This window comes from Schistocerca piceifrons, chromosome 3 (assembly GCF_021461385.2).
Source record: "Schistocerca piceifrons isolate TAMUIC-IGC-003096 chromosome 3, iqSchPice1.1, whole genome shotgun sequence".
Lineage (NCBI taxonomy): Eukaryota > Metazoa > Arthropoda > Insecta > Orthoptera > Acrididae > Schistocerca > Schistocerca piceifrons.
The window spans coordinates 643,983,135-644,001,188 of NC_060140.1; the positions used below are offsets into that span (position 1 = coordinate 643,983,135).

Consider the following 18,054-nt stretch of genomic DNA (forward strand, 5'->3'; position numbering starts at 1 on the left):
ATTGTGGTCATCGGTCTCATCGGATTAGGGAAGGACAAAGAAGGAAGTCGGCCGTGCCCTTTCAGAGGAACCATCCCGGCATTTGCCTGGAGCGATTTAGGGAAATTACGGAAAACCTGCCGGCCGCGGTGGCCACGCGGTTCTAGGCGCAGCAATCCGGAACCGCGCGACTGCTACGCTCGCAGGTTCGAATCCTGCCTCGGGCATGGATGTGTGTGATGTCCTTAAGTTAGTTAGGTTTAAGTAGTTCTATTTTCTAGGGGACTGATGACCTCAGATGTTAAGTCCCAATAGTGCTCAGAGCCATTTGAACCATTTCAACGGAAAACCTAAATAAGGATGGCTGGACGTGGGATTGAACCATCGTCCTGTGCGGCTGGTCCCGGCAGAGGTTCGAGTCCTCCCTCGGACATGGGTGTGTGTGTTTGTCCTTGGGATAATTTAAGTTAAGTAGTGTGTAAGTTTAGGGACTGATGACCTTAGCAGTTGAGTCCCATAAGATTTCACACACATTTGAACATTTATTGAACCGTCGTCCTCCCGAATGCGAGTCCAGTGTGCTTGTCCTGGATCTGAATTTGGTGCTATTTACTATGTCAGCCGAAAGCAGAACAGAATCAAAACTGACCGGTAGCAGCTAGGCCATTCGATGGCCGTACACACAGTTACATGCTTCGAATTTAAAAATAATTACTATGAATTTATACCCAGTTCAGTTCCATTAAAAATCCACAGAAAGATGAACAATGATAGAAATATATTGGAAAGACAACACTAGAAGAAGCAGTAAACATGACGTACGTGTATATTGTTTACATAATAGAAACGTACACGTAATCTGCAAAGTAGCTGCCGGCCGGGGTGGCCGAGCGGTTCTAGGCGCTACAGTCTGGATCCGCGCGACCGCTACGGTCGCAGGTTCGAATCCTGCCTCGGGCATGGATGTTTGTGATGTCCTTAGGTTAGTTAGGTTTAAGTAGTTCTAAGTTCTAGGGGACTGATGACCTCAGAAGTTAAGTCCAATAGCGCTCAGAGCCATTTGAACCATTTTTTTGCAACGTAGCTTTTTGCACATTTACATCTGTTCGTACATTCTCGACAAAATGTAAAATAATTTAAATGGTTACTGTATAAAGTTCTTTATTTTCGCTGCTAATCAAGCTGAAACTTCATACAGCCAGACCATTTACGTAGACCATATATTGCCTCTATGTATATCGGCATAAATGGCACACGTAGTAACATTTAGTTGCAGCTTCAACTCGAATACTGCAGCAAATACTTAAGATATAAAACACACCTGATTGCTTGGATATTATGAAACAAAAAACTAAAAAAATCTTCATTTCTGCAATGTTATTGTCTGTGAGTTTGGTTCAGTCTATTGCATCGAACGATGACAATACGATTGTATGTACCGAACGAGGTGACGCAGTGGTCGGCACACTGGACTCGCATGCGGAAGAGCGGTGGTTCGAATTCCCAGAATTACATATTCCGTTCCATAAATCGCTTAAGACAAATACCGGAATGGTTCCCTTGAAAGGGCACGGCCAGTTTCCTTCCCTATCCTTCCTTAATCCGGGGGGCCGGCCCGTGTAGCCGCGCGGTTCTAGGCGCTTCAGTCTGGAACTGCGAGACCGCTACAGTCACAGGTTCGAATCCTGCCGCGGGCACGGATGTGCGTGATGTCCTTAGGTTAGTTAGGGTTAAGTAGTTTTAAGTTCTAGTGGACTGATGACGTCAGATGTTAAGTCCCATAGTGCTCAGAGCCATTTGAACCATTTTTGAACCTTAATCCTGGCATTAAACACTACTCTTTCTTCCTTTTACACTACATTCTTGTATGGGAACCTGCCAATACCTCTGATTGTTCGTTGCATCCTAGTTAATGAAATTCTCCGTGTCACCTCTTGGTCGAAATCACGCCATGCATTTTATAGCGCAATCCGTCCGTTCGTTGCGACGGCACGTCAGGTTAATTTTGGAGCACAAATGCGAGGTGAAACTGTACTACTTCGTAGCATCACAGAAATCTCATGTTACTCGCTGCTGTTCATTTTAAATTAATCTCATTATTGCGCTGTTTAGGCGAGACACGTATTACACTCTTAACGTTTCACTTGCTCCCTTGTATAGATTCCTGCAAGCAGTTTCAAGCTCTCATGGCAGTCATCGCATTCAGGAGAGCTGTAAAAATGTGGAGAAAGCTTTCACATAAGCTCTTATGTAGTAAATATCAAATAAATAAATACATTAGAAAATAAGTATGATACCTGTAAAAACCATAACGTCCTAACAGTTAGTATCAGGCGGAGAGAAAAAGATGTAAGCGTGGAGTCATGGAAATACTGGAGACAAAAATGTTCTGGAAGATAGGTTAACTCCCAGCGAAAAAGTTTCACATCAACATCGTTTGGTTGCAGATGACAAGCTACCTGCAGTAATAAACACAGAAGTGATCCAGAAAATTCATCCATACCCAAATGTAAAGGTATTTACAAAAGGAAACGATCTGTTGTTTGAACTAAAAATGCACATAATTACATAATCATGTTCACATTGCAGAATAAATATAACGAAAACCCACTGATGATGGCACAGGGGTGCCGAAACATGTTTGGGTACTGAGAAAAACGGTGTTTTGCATAACTGGCGGACCTGACATCCAACAATTTTAACTGCAAACACGGCCAATACAAGAAGCTGCAAATCAAAATGATGGATATGAACTTCCTGTATGTGTATGTGGTGACGAATTGGTGATGCCGTAGCCATGCCTGCGTCATTGTTCCTTTCAAAAAGAAAATATCTTGAAATAATAAGAAAGATTCTTAAACTTCCCATTACAGAGACCAGCGCATTAAAACAGCATGGGTTTCTTTTACTGTTAGTAGAGAGTTCAGTATTTTATCCATCTTCAGCAACTAAATTTGTATTTATTGAACTAATCAGCAACCAATTGCACAAAATAAATTTTATTTCCTTAACCAGTTTCAAGGTGCGAGTACCCTTTTTCTGAATATTATATCCATCGATTATTTGCGAGTGTTAAAAATAAGGTGCATGAAGCGTATTGCTATGGTCATGGTTCGCAGTGCCTGCACAAAAACTGAATAAGGCAGCCATACAACTTATATTAGTGACCATTGTTTATATCTCTTTATCCTCGAGAGAGTTTCAAAGAGTTAAATTAATCCATTATGTGTGTTTTATAAGCCAGGTAAAATTTCTGAGTTACTGATACTCAAGTGAAGCTAAGACAAACGGAAGTCAGAAGCCACTTTCTTAGAAATCTATTTTCGTCTGTCTTATACAGCTTAATCAAAGCATCTGTAGAGATTCAATCAAGCAGTGGGCCTACAGAGTAGATGATTTGATATCTGTTGTTTTATTTCGTTGGCCTAATTCGTCATTCACTTCTCTCCCTTGGTGAAATCTCACGGTATGTGGTGATACTATAATCTGAAGTCAGTAATTCTCGGATAAAGAAGAATGAGGGACTTTCGTTATATTACAAACAATTGCGCTACAGAAAGTTCTAATCCCGCTACATACATTACATTCATCTGGTAAGTCAAAGAACATTTACAATGCAAATGAAACTGTGCTCCAGAGGGTACGTAAATAAATTTTACTTGCTAACTCAGGCATGTGGCGAGTCGCATACATTCGTACCTTGGTGGGAGGCTCGCCGTAGTATCAGGAGACACATAAGTTCTCATTATCGTAAATCCGGTCGGTCTCTTGCACGTTGCCGCTCCTGAGCCTCAGCGCTCACTTAGGTGTGGAACCTACTCTGCCAGCAAGTACTAACCCAGGACGTGTATGGTTCCCTGAATTCCTCCAAAGTGTGATTTGAACACAGAAAGTAATTACACTGGTATAATGAACAGTAACTCGTCAACGAAGTTCTAAAGTTTAGAATGAAGCTCCCAGATAAGATACGAAATGAGAAGCAGCTGATGGGGTTAAAAGAAGTATATGAAAAGCCCTTCTCAGAGGAAGAACCTCATTTAAATTTGTACGTCAAGGATGGAGCACATAGGTAAATTGGACAACAGGACAACGCTTATCATCGTAACCAAGAAACATACGACAATGATTTTGTAGGTATTTGGTATTGGAAAAGGAAACCACTTAAACATAAAAGAGGAAAGGACGAAAGCCAGTACTTAACATGATGCGGGACTAATAGCGTAACACAAAAATATGACTATATTCATCGATATTTCTTGGTCCTATATTCGAACGGCAGCACAACTCTTATTTGTTTACAACTGTTTGCTTAATCGCCAGGAACTGTAATGTTTGAATTATCACAGTGCTGTAGACTCCGTCAGGCAGTGAAATACAGCTTTCTGTTAACGAAATAAAAATTTCTGACTTGTTTTAAAAACTTTACTGTTTTGCACAACTAGGATCCGGTTGTACGGTTGTATGGACGTTTTTCAGCATTGGATTGATTTCAGAGATGGCAAGCAGACAAAGACGAAAATAAGTTGTTACTCCATCGCTTCTGGATTTGAACTATAAAACTTACATCTGTTGACTATTTTGACACAGTTCTATTTCTGTTATACAATTTCATGACATTTGTTTTGATAACATTATTCCAAACGGGCACTGGCACAAAGCTATGTGCACAGTAGGGGATATTTATGTGAATACCCAAGGCACCTAGTTTCACTCCAAGGTAGAAAATGCAACATTATGTAAAAGGGGCGAAAAACGTAATTGTGTTGGCTCCAGGAATAGTAAGTGTCCTACACATATCTGTTTTTAATGTATAATATTGCTGGCAGAGTCTATAATTTCCACCTTCTATGGTATTCCCGGAGCCCAGTACAGCTTGACCTCACAATCTGTCCTATATAGAAAGACTGACACTTTTGATAGATGATCCTACTCCTACCTCCCATGACTGCACAACGTTTATCTTCTGAATTGCAGAAATATCTACATAATATCTGTGTGACGAAGAAAAGTAAATATATACCCACTTCCTTTGAAATGATACTTATCCTGTTAGACATATTACACATGAAAGGTAACTGCACAATTTTCCCTTTGGTGTATCTACGTTTTTCACTGGGCAAAAAAGAGGGCTGCCTTGCTTCCTTAGTTTCTTATTGATGAAAATATGGATAGTGTTGAATCTGAATACTTTTTTTAATGTTACTGATTTGTTATGTTAACATCCTGACCATGTCCATTCTGAGACATGGGGATGCAAAGGAGGCCGTTTAGTGGAATACTGCATAGAGGAGAATCTAGGATGAATGTGTCAGTAGAGGATTTTTCTGGTAAATTTTAATTTTTTTTCCAATCTGGGTCTGTGAGTTGATTTATAGGAAATTAATGGCCGAATTCCCTCCCTCCATAGGATATTTCTTCTAGCAAGGGGGATAAAGGTGAACCCATTTTCAGACCATATGACTGCTTGTAGTATAGCTATATAGATAATTTTTCACGACCAATATGGAGGTGATAGGATTAGTGATTGGCTTTTGAGATGTGTTATAAATAAAACCATTTAGATCGGTAAAAGTATATTTATTTATTAAGAAGTTTCCACTTTATACTAAAAGTTTCTGCACAGTGTCTGACACAAATTAATCACTGATGCCTCTGAAAGTATCAATCAGATACTTAATATATCTGTGGACACTAGAATCAAGGATGTTCATGCTGCAGTGATATAAATGATTGTGCCAGAGAATCCAAAAGTGTACCTAAGTCATTTTTACACGCAGTAAGCGATGCTAGTTATTTCAGGTGTCTCATTTGCTCACCCGAAGACATTACAGGTTTGGGTGTGCATACAAATTGTTTCTATACATTGCTACAGTTTCAGTAACACCATACACCTCTTCATACACAATCCCCCCTCCTGCAACAACTACCACTTGGACCCGACACCGGTTAAATTTTGATTAATAATCAGCATTGGAGGCCGAAGACCTCTGGCATAAAAAAAACACCCTAATTCTGCCAACGGCCTTGTCAAAGATGGTGGGGGAGTGGATTGAGATTCTGGGCACTCTCTTGTCCTTGGGGTGGGAAACTGCCCCTAAAGGCGGAAGAATCGGCAATGATCAACGGCATGAGGATGCCGATTGCAGTGGAAAGCATTGCCTGAAAGACATGTAACGTGTATCCAAAGGACATGCGGCTTGCAATTGAAAAAAGTGCCATGATGACCTCTCCATTGGCAAAAGATTCCGGAATAGTCACCCATTCGTGAGGAAACTGTCAATGGGCAGGTGACCATGAGAAAAGATTCAATAACCCACGAAGGATAAAGTTCTAAGAATCGGAGCTTGGAATGTCAGAAGCTTGAACGTGGTCGGAAAGTTAGAAAGTCTGAAAAGGGAAATGCAAAGCCTCAGTATCCGGAGTCAGTGAAGTGAAATGTAAAGAGTACTAGGATTTCTTTTCAGATGAATACAGGATAATAGCAGCAGCAGCAGAAAATGGTACAACAGGAGTAGGATTCGTTATGAATAGGAAGGTAGGACAAAGGGTGTGTTACTGTGAACAGTTCAGTGATAGGGTCGTTCTTATCAGAATCGACAGGAAACCAACACAGACAACGATACATCAGGTACATATCGGAAGCTGAAGATGAATAGATAGAGAAAGAATACGAGGATTTTCAAAGATTAATACAGTGCGTAAAGGTAGATGAAAATCAAATAGTAATGGGATAAGGGAATGCAGTTGTAGTCGAAGGAGTGGAAGAAAAGGTTACGGAAGAATATGGGCTTGGGACGTGGAATGAGAAATAGTAATTGAGTTCTATAACAAATTTCAGCTAGTAATAGCGAATACTCTGTTCAAGAATCACAAGCCGAAGAGGTACACTTGGAAAAGGGTGGGTGGTACATCAAGATTTCAGTTAGTTACATCTTGGTCAGAGAGAGATTCCGAAAGCAGATACTGGACTCCCAGAAGCAGATGTAGACTCTGATCACAATATAGTGTGATGAAGAGTAGGCTGAAGTTTAGGAGATGAGTCAGGAAGAATCAATACGCAAAGAAGTGGAATGCGAAAGTAGTGAGGAATGACGAGTTTCGCTTGAAGTTCTCTAAGGTTGCTGATACAGCAATAAAGAATAGCTCAGTGGACAGTGCAGCTGAAGAGAAATGGCCATCTCTAAAAGCGGCTATCATGGAAGTTGGAAAGAGAAGCATAAGGACAAAGAAGGTAACTGCTAAAGAAACCAATGGTACAGAAGAAATACTTAAGTCGATCGATTGAAGACGGAAGTACAAAAATGTCCAGGGATATTCAGGAATATAGAAATACAAGCCGCTGATGAATGAATAAATAAGAATTGCAGTGGAGTTAAGACGAATGAATGAAAAATGGAAGCATATAGGAAAGTCAAAATACACTTCGGTGAAATTAAAAGCAAAGGTGGTAAGATAAAGAGTGCAACGGAAATTCCACTATTAAATGCAGAGGAGAGAGCGGACGGGTGGAAAGAATACATTCATTGTCTCTATGAGTGTAAGATGTGAGTGGATAGGAGAAGAAACGGGAGACGATTTAGCAGAGGTAGGGGATCGAGTATTAGAATTTAAGAGAGCTTTGGAGGGTTTACGATCAAACAAGGCACAAGGGATGGATAACATTCGGTCAGAAGAGACTAGCAATAGAACGATTATTCACGTTGATGTATGGAATGTATGAGTCAGCCTACATACCATCTGACTTTCGGAAAAACATCATCCACAAATTCCGGAGACTGCAAGAGCTGGTAAGTGCGAGAATGATCGCACAAACAGCTTAAAAGCTCGTGCATCTAAGTTGCTGACTAGAATAATACAAAGAAGTGCCGAAAAGAAAATTGAGGATGTGTTACTTGACGATCAGTCTGGCTTTGGAAAAGGTAAAGGCACCAGAGAGGCCGTTTTGACCATGCGGTTGAGAATGGAAGCAAAACTAAAAAAAAAATCAAGGCACTTTCTTATGATTTGTCGACCTGGAAAAAGCGTTCGACAATATCAAATGGTGCGAGATACTCGAAATTCAGAGAAAAATAGAGGTAAGCTAAATAGAGAAAGAGGCAGGGGTGTTTGATAAAGTAAGTACAAGAGCCAAGAAGGAATAATAAGAGTGGACACGAAGAACGATGTGCGTGGAATAAAATGGATGTGAGACAGGGATGTAGTCTTTCACCCCTATTGTTGAGTCTGTACATGGAAAAAACAATGATGGAAAAAAATGTTTCACGAATTTTATTGACATTCAAGTTGAAACGATATCAATACGATTGGCTGATGACATTGCTATCCTGAGTGAAAATGAAGAAGGATTGCAGGATCTGCTGAATGGAATGAACGGCCTGATGAGCGCAGAATATGGACTGAGAGTAAATCGAAGAGAGATGGAAGTAAGGAGAAGTAGCAATAATGAGAACAGCGAGAAACTTAACATCAGATCTGACGGTCGTGAAGTAGACGAGTTTAAGGAATACTGCTATCTAGACTGCAAGATAACAAATGACGGACGGAGCAAGGGAGACATCTAAAGCAGAGTAGCACTGCCAAGAAGATCATTTCTGGCCAAGGGAAGTCTACTAGTCTCAAGCGTAGGCCATAATTTGAGGGTAAAGTGAATCATAATGTACGTTTGGAACTCAGCAGGGTATGATTGTCAAACATGGACTACTGGAAAACCGGAGCAGAAGGCAATCGAACCATTTGAGATTTGGTGCTACAGACGAATGTGGAAAACCGGGTGGACTGATAAGGTCAGGAATGAGGAGGTTCTGCGCATAATCACAGAAGAAAGGAATATATGCAAAAGGAGAAGGGACAGGATGATAGGACATCTGTTAAGACATCGGGAGTGAATTTCATGGTAGTAGAGGGAGCTGTAGAGCCAAAAATTGTAGAGGAAGACAGAGACAGGAATACGTCCTGCAAATAGTTGAGGAAGCAGGTTGAAAGTGTTACCCTGAGATGAAAAGGTTTGCGCGGGAGAGGAATTCGTGGCGGGCCGCATCAAACCAATTCAAATACTCAAGACTCAAAAACAACTAAAACAGATAAACAAACTTCCGGCACAACGGAGTCTAGTCATGTACACGACTGAAGAAATAAATCAGTTGAGCTGAGTAGAGTAGTAAAGACGCAACCAACGGGAACACTTTTTCTTTAGGTTAAACCAGGTTTGCTGCTTTACTGTTGCTTGTTGTGTTTTTAATTGGCTGTATCTTGGAATCACTTGGGTTTGTCATCAAAAGGACTTTGTTGTTGGTGGTGTGCAATTTAATCTACATTTTTGAGGAAAGGTAGGGATGCTAACTTTTACGAAGATTAGGCAGACAGTGGAGTCAAATAATAATAAAGTTAACTGGTACATATTCCCAAACTCAGCACGATTAGTTGCCTCTCGACGGTGCAGTTCCACATTTATGTTTTGTATTATATCAGTGACTAATGTTTTCTCACTTTCACTTTAGCAACCACTAAACCTTTCGCTTACCCTCTCACGTAGTAACTTCGGTGTTCTGCCTCTTACTGTTTCAGTGGGAGCTGGTCTGCGACAGGGACTACTACGCAACGCTGGCACTCGTGCTCCTGGGCGTGGGCGGCCTCATCGGCAACTACATCTTCGGGTACCTGCAGGACAGGTAAGAGGCCAATGGAACACTAACTCGTTACATATTGCTTGGCGTACTGGTGCGCACTCCGATGTTCTGCTTGTGAAAAGGAGCTCCAGGCAGATGAAACCATCTTCTCCACGGTGGTTCTTGACAGTTTCTCCCAGTATAGTGAGTTATTTCTATCTCTGCGTACTAGTTGTTACACCAGCATTACCTGCAAATATTATTAAAAATTCGTTCACGTTACAGTTTTGTTTGTAGGAAACAAGAAAATAACAAAACCAAACCTCGAATATATTTTGAGTTACAGATCTGTTCCCTTTACCATCCCAGATTCCAAGGTCTTAGAAGGGGAGGGATTCTAATGCATGAGCAACATCATTGTGAATGCTATGGTTGAAATTCCATCAACAACAGAAACGGTGTAGTGACACTGGGTAACAAAAGCTCAGTAACTGGTCTGTCCCTGGCGAGGTGTTCAGTCATGATTATGCACTGCACGTCTGTCAATCCGCAATGTAAGGATGATTCCACGGTTGGTCTGTAGTCACATAAAACTGACACAAGTTAATCATTTGGTTCGATTTCTCCAGGCAATAGAATCTTCTCAGGCTGCCAGTAGCATCAAGAGGTTACACATTCTACACATTCACGAGCTTTAGGCCTAGTGCCTTTAGCAGTTAGCGGTTTGTGATTGCCATGTAACTACTGACCTCGCTCGACGTTATACAACCATGATACCGGCTGCGGTATTACTGGTGCTCAACCCACGCCGTATAAGACCCACATCTGGAGCGCGAGCTTCAAACTCTCTTCAACAAGGTTTCACACTGTACCCAGCCGTAAATCGCCGTCTTCATTGACGAGGTCATCAGATATTTTGTTCTCTGTAGCTTCTATAAATACCCATGGCAGAAACCATTACGCTATGTGAGGAAATGTCTGTCACAGAATGGAATTTGATAAATTTTCTGTTCATGTTCAGCTACTGCCTATTTTTACGGGTAATGCTGTCGTCGGCACGTCTCAAGTCTAGTCAGGTGCTGTTCTACAGTGCACACAGACTGCCCGAGGTAATAATGCCCACATTAACACAATTTTCGTAAACGCCAGTAGCTCTGAGGTCTACACTGTTTTTCACGGGCGTCTTGATTTGACGTATTTTAAGTGGGACCAGAAGATCAACTACAGGATTCAGTTAATCTTTCCTCTAACTGAACAACAGAATGACGCAAATCCAAGCATTTTACTCTACTTCTCGGCGGTATTATGCTCGAGGATACCTCTTGAAATTACTTGCGTTTTTCGTTATTTGTTGTAGCCAATCTCACGGAAGGCATTTTCCAGGTGGTTCAATTCTTATTACTAGTTTTCATTGTCCGGGACTGCTGCAGCATTCTCCTTAGAACAATGCGTCTTTGACCAGTGCAGTGGTGCCCGAATGCTTGCAGATATCGATTCGTCGCTTTTCTGCGTACACTTTGTCGGAAATAGCCATTGGATTTCCAGCAGACGAAAACGTCAAACAAGAGCAAGGTTCAAATGGCTCTAAGCACTATGGGACTTAACATCTGAGGTCGTCAGTCCCCTAGACTTAGAACTACTTAAACCTAACTAAACTAAGGACATTACACACATCCATGCCTGAGGCGGGATTCGAACCTGCCACCGCAGCAGCAGCACGATTCCGGACTGAAGCGTCTAGAACCGCTCGGCCACAGCGGCCGGCCAAGGGCAAGGCGTCGTTTCCTTCAATCTCAGCCGTTGTTGTGAAGTGCTCATAGAAACTACTGAAATGTTCAAAGAAATAGTCTGTTTGTCAGTCCACCATTCAGATCTCTCCAACGTTCTCCATAAATAATAGGCTAGCTATGCTTGGATGTAATTACCTCTGTATCGCAACACCGTGCGCCCGATTCAATTACTCTCCGTCTCAAAAAAATAAGACGACGTCAGGGTGTATTTGACCAGCTCCTCTACCACTCAATCAAAGAATTGGGGAACAGATCTATCCAGTCTTTGATGACAATGAGGGTGAAGAACCAGACCACATTAAAACTAACAATAAAATAACACAATCCAATAAGCAGGTGCTTAATTAGTTTGGCAAAATAGACCGTATTTCTAATATGGGGCTTGTAGTGGATAACGTGCAGAGCACGTAGACTGGGAAGCTGTTTTGTCACTCTTTACGCGGTTAGACGATGATCGTAACGATAGGTCACGGTCGCCCACCTGGTACACTGCTAGCTCTCCAGCTATTTGTCTCAAAATACTCTGAATGTACAATGAGTCTAAATTCGCAATGCCCACTCTACTATTAGGGGCAGAGAAGGCAAAAAAGGCTATCAGTTGTCAATGACTGTGGGAACCGCAGTCGACGGTTCGTCGTTGTATAACCAGTTCCGCTTAGAGAGTCAGAGGAGATTATATTTTTCGCAGCGAGACTATGCAGTCATAAATTTTCAACTTTTTATAGGTCCTTTATTATTTAAGTAAGTGTTAGGAAGTCACTGCTATTGTTGCTGTTTTTGTGGAGGCCTTCAGTCCGAAGATTGGCCTGATGCAGCTCTCCAGACTACTCCATCGCTCGAAAGCCTCTTCATCTCCTAATAACTACTACGACCCATATCCATTTGACCTTGCTTGCTGTACTCGTTTCTTGGTCTCCCTCTGCAAAATTTTAACTCCCCTCGCCCCCCCCCCCCTCACAGAACCACATAATTTCACCTAGTTTTAAATTGACGATTCCTTTTTCTCTGTGATCGTGTCCTATCAACTGGTCCCTTGTTCTACTACAGTTATGTTACAAATTTCATTTCTCCCCGACTATATTCAGCACCCCCTTATACCTTATGTAGTCTGCCTACATAATATTCAGCTACCTTCTGTACCACAACATTTCAAAAGCTTCTATTCTCCTCTTGTCTGAACGGCGTATAGCAAACGTCTCCATAGAAGCCTACACTGCAGACAAATGCTTACAGAAAAAGCTTCCTACCACTTAAATTTCAATTCCATGTTAACAAATTTCTGTTCTTCAGAAACCGTTTTCTTGACACCACCAGTGTACATATTATATCCGTTCTACTTCGGTCATCATCATTTATCTTACTGCCCAGTACGCGAAACTCAACTACCACTTTTAGTGTCCCATTGCCTAATACAATTCCCTGAGTATCATCTGATTTAAATCGGCTACATTCCATTACAGTTGTTTTAATTTTGTTAATTTTCATCTTATATTCTCCATTCAAGACATTATCCATTCTTTTTAACTGCGCCTCAAAGTCATTTTTTGTCAAGATAATTACAGTGTTATCGTCGAACTTCATTATTTTTATTTCTTTCTCCTGAACTTTGATTCCTTCTCCAAATTTTACAATGTCTTACTTTATTGCTTGTTGAATGTACAGATACAATAACATTGTGAATACGCTAATATCCTGTTCACTCCCTTCCCTACCACCGCTTTAATTTCAAGGCCTTTGTCTATTGTAACGCTGTCTGGTTTCTGTACAAGTTGTATATAACCTTTCGTTCCCTGCATTTCACCCCTGCTACCTTTCTACCACAATTCAGCTCTACATGTAGACGTAGCAAGTCGAAGATGAATAGACAGAGTATGAAAATATTGGAGGGTAATAAACATAAAGGGAGGTGAGAATCTAATAGTCACAGGGCACTGGAATGTGTTTATAGCGGAACGAAGAGAAGAAAGCATGACGGGAGAATATGGGCTTGGTGCTAGGAATGAGAGAGGAGAAAGACTAATTGACTTCTTCAGTATATTTCAGCTAATCATAGCAAATACCCTGTTCAAGAATCACAAGAGAAGGAGACATAGTTTCAAAACGCCGAGAGATACGGAAGATTACTGTTAGATTACACCATGCTCAAGTAGAGATTGCGAAATGAGACACTGGATTGTTAGGCGTAGCCGGCCGGCGTGGCCGAGCGGTTCTAGGCCCTACAGTCTGGAACCGCGCGACCGCTACGGTCGTAGGTTCGAATCCAGCCTCGGGCATGGATGTGTATGATGTCCTTAGGTTAGTTAGCTTTAAGTAGTTCTAGGTTCTAGGGGCTTATGATCTCAGTAATTAAGTCCTATAGTGCTCAGAGCCATTGTTAGGCGTACACTCAGATCCCGATTTAGTAGAACAACGTAAAAAATAGGTAAGGAATCAGAAGATTATGTGAAGAATGGTAGAGGAAAAAATATACAGAAAACACAACAAGAAGAAAGGACAGGTTGATAGCATATCTGTTAAGGGAAGACAAAGATTGGAATTTATCCAACAAATAATTGAGAACGTAGGTTTCAAGTTCTACTCTTCGATAAAGAGGCTGGCACAGGAAAGGAATTCGTAGCGGGTCAGCCAGTCAGAAGACTGATGACCGAAAGAAACGTTCTGAGATATAGGGTGTGTTCCAATCAACAATTTCAAAAACTATCCCTAAATCTATAAAAGTTGTAAACACAGGTACGCACATGACTTGGTATACTGATACTTTGGTAACATTCACATCTGTTAGCATATACTTTCTATCGAATAGGAGTTATTACGTTCTTTTTGAGTCTCAAGGTATTTCCCCTGTGTTGTATATTTTTCACGTTAGCTTTATGGGTAGCGTCTTTGATTAATAGTCAAAATGTGCACGGTCCAGGGTTTGAATACCGCCACTACATGAATTTTGAATAATAACCACCATTGGTGGGCGAGAACTTCCGGCCAACGGCTTTGTCATAGAGGGCGGCGGAGCGGGCAGATGTTCAGGGCACTCTCATGTCTATGGGGTGGGAAACTGCCCCTAAAGGCGGAAGAATCGGTAATGATCAGTGGCGTGAGGATGCTGAAGGCAATAAAAAATGTAACGTTTATCCACACTACATGTGGCCTGTAATTGAAGAAAAAGTGTAATGATCTTCCCTCCATAGGCAAAAGATTCCGGAATAATCCTCCCATTAGGATCTCCGGGAGGGGACTGCCAACAGGGAGGTGACCATGACAAAAAGATTGAATGATCGACGAAAGGATAACCTTCTACGAGTCGAGGCGTGGAATGTCAGAGGCTTGAAAGTGGTACCGAAATTAGAAAATCTTAAAAGGGAAATGCAAATATGCAATCTAGATTTAGTAGGGGTCAGTGAAGTGAAAAATAAAGACGACAAAGATCTCTGGTCAGATGAGTATAGGGTAATATTAACAGCAGCAGAAAATGTTATAACGAGAATAGGATTCATTATTAACAGGAATGTAGAACAGAGAGTGCATTACTGTGAACAGTTAAGTGATAGGGTTATTCTTATCAGAATCTACAGCAAACCAGGGAGAAGGAGTGGAAGAAAAAGGTAAAGGGGAATATAGGCTTGGGACAAGGAATGGGAGACGAGGAAGACTAATAGAATTCTGTAATAAATTGCAGCTACTAATCGCAAATACTCCGTTCATGAATCACAGGAGGAGGAGGTATACTCGGAAAAGGGCGGATGACAATTCAAGATTTCCGTTAGATTAAGTCATGAACAGACAGAGATTCCGATATCAGATACTGGATTGTAAGGCGTACCCAGGAGCAGATATAGACTCAGTCCACACTTTAATAGTGATGAAGAGTAGCCTGAAGCTTAAGAGATTAGTCAGGAAGAATCAACAGACATAGACGTACTGAGGAATGATGAGATACGCTTGATGTTCTCTAAGGTTGCAGATACAGCAATCAAGAACAGCTCTGCGGACAGTGTATTCGAAGGGCCATCAGGAAAGTCAGGACGAAAAACGTAGGTACAAGGAAGGTAACTGCGAAGAAACCACGGGTAACAGAAGAAATACTTCAGTTGATCGATGAAAGGTGGAAGTACAAAAATTTTCTGGGAAACTCGGGAATACAGAAATACAAGTCGCCGAGGAATGAAAAAAATAGGAAGTTCAGGAAAGCTAAGACTAAATGGCTTCATGATAAATGTGAAGAACTCGAAAAAGAAATGATGGTCTGAAGGACAGACGCAGCATACAGGAAATTCGAAACAACCTTCAGTGACATTAAAAGTGACCGGGAATTCCACTGTTAAGTACAGCGGAGAGAGCGGATAGGTGGAAAAAATTCATGTGAAGTTTCTATGATAGGGAAGATTTGTCTGTTGTAATAGAAGAAGAAACAGAAATCGATTTAGAAGGGACAGGAGATCCAGTATTAGAATCATATTTTATAAGTGTTCTGGATGACTTACGATCAAATAAGGCAGAAGGGATAAATAACATTCCATCAGAATTTCGAAACTCGCTGGGGGAACTGGCAACTGAACGACTATACATGTTGGTGTGTGGAACGTATAAGTCTGGCGACATACCATCTGACTTTTCGAAAAATATCAGTCACACAATTCCGAAGACTGAAAGAGCTGACAAGGGTGGAAATTATCGCACAATCAGTTTATCAGCTCATGCATCCAAGGTACTGACAAGAATAATACACAAAGAATCGAAAAGAAAATTGAGGATTTGTTAGTTGACGATCAGTTTGGCTTTAGCAAAGCTCAATGCACCAGAGAGGCTATTGTTACTAGGCGAGTCATGATGGGAGCAAAACCAAAGAAAAACCAAGGCACGTTCACGGGAATTGTTGTCCTGGAAAAAAGTTCGAAAATTTAAAATGGTGCAAAATGTTGGAAATGCTGAGAACAATAGGTGTAAGCTGTAGGGAGAGGTGGGTAATATACAATACGTACATGAACCAAGAGGCAGTAGTAAGTGTGGACGACCAAGAACAAAATGCTCGAATTTAAAATGATGTATGGAATATATGTAGTTTTTCGCCCATATTGTTCGGTCTGTACATCGAAGACATAAAAGAAAGTTTTAGCAGCGGAATTAAAATTAAAGTCGAAAGGATACCAATGATACGATTCGCTGGTGACATTGCTATCCCGAATGAAAATGAAAAAGAATTACATGATCTGCTGAATGGAATGAAGAATCTAATCAGTACAGAATATGGACTGAGAGTAAATCGAAGGAAGACGAAAGTTATGAGAAGTAGCAGAAATGAGAACAGCGAGAAACTTAACATCAGAATTGATGGTCACGAAGTAGATGAAGTTCAGGAATTCTGCTGCCTAGGCAGTATAGTAACCAATGACGGGCGGAGCAATGGCAAAATGGGTTTTCCTGGGCAAGAGAAGTCTACATCAAAAATAGGCTATAATTTGAGGAAGAAAGTTCCGACAATGTACGTCTAGGTTAAACCATTCTGTGGTAGTGAAACATGGACTGCGGTAAAACCGGAACACAGGAGAAACGAAGCACTGAGACGTAGTGCTAAGACGAATGTTGAAAATGGGGGGACTGGTAAGGTAAGGAATGAGTAGGTTGTGCGTAGAACTGGAGAGGAAACGAATATGTGGAAAACACTTATAAGGAAAAGGGACATGATGATAGGATATCTGTTAAGACATGAGGGAATGACTTCCATATTACTGGAGGGAGCTGTAGAGGGCAAAACCTGTGGAGGAAGACAGAGATTAGAATACATCCACCAAATAATTGAGGACATAGGTTGCAAGTGCTACTCTGAGATGAAGAGGTTGGCACAGGAGAAGAATTCGTGGCGGCCTGCAGCAAACCTGTCAGAAGACTGTTGAGAAGAAAAAATGTAAAAGAAGATTTTCTGATGGCTGCCTGTGCCAAGGATTTCAGCAGTCCTGAGGGAAGTTCGCTTATCCCAGCGGCTTTGTTTTCGCTTTGAGAATTCAGTGCTATGTCAAATTCTTCTCACAGTATCGTATCTCCCATCTGATCATCTGTGGCTTGCACCTTTCAGCTTTCCCTTCTTTTCTTAGTACTGGCTTGCCGTCTCAGTTCTTTACATTCATACATATGCATCTCTTTCCTACGAAGATCACTTTAATTTTCCTGTCGGCAGCATCCTTATCTCCCTATGGTGTTCATGATTCTTTACCCTCTAGAGATTCTCGCTTAGCCGCTTTGCACTTTCTGCTAATCCATAGGGACGACGCGGTTGACAACCAAAGGTTCGAAAAGAAGTGGCTACGCGAAGCAGCACTCCTGGTTGTTGGACCGTAAAGCAGGCGACAGTCAGGTTGTTATCCTACCACTGTCTGGACTGTCTCGAGAGACGTCTCCAGCGTTGGATCTCATTGACTGAGGTGAAATTGTCTTCAGTGATGAGTTATGCTTCTTAATAAGTCCCGATGACCTACGAAGACCTGTCTGCGGACGCACCGGACAGTGGTGGGGTACAAACCTGAGTATCACCCTCTACTCGGGCAGACAGTCAGGAGTGATGGTGGCGTGCCATTTCCTTTCACAGCAAGACACTTTTAGTTATCATCCGCTTCACCCTTATAGCACAGCACTACGATGAAATCATTCTACGCCCCGTTCTGTCGGCGTTCTTGGCAGGCCATCGTGGG

The 18,054-nt window shown here is 41.5% G+C and overlaps 1 protein-coding gene across 1 annotated transcript in view; it reads left to right on the forward strand.

Annotated features, from left to right (window-relative positions):
- The window catches only part of LOC124788919 (beta-alanine transporter-like), a 462,896-nt gene that overhangs the window by 88,360 nt on the left and 356,482 nt on the right, over window positions 1–18,054 (forward strand). The window contains exon 2 of the mRNA XM_047256201.1: window positions 9,544–9,647. Coding sequence (XP_047112157.1) covers window positions 9,544–9,647 — 104 coding nt within the window. The remainder of the gene's footprint in view (window positions 1–9,543; window positions 9,648–18,054) is intronic.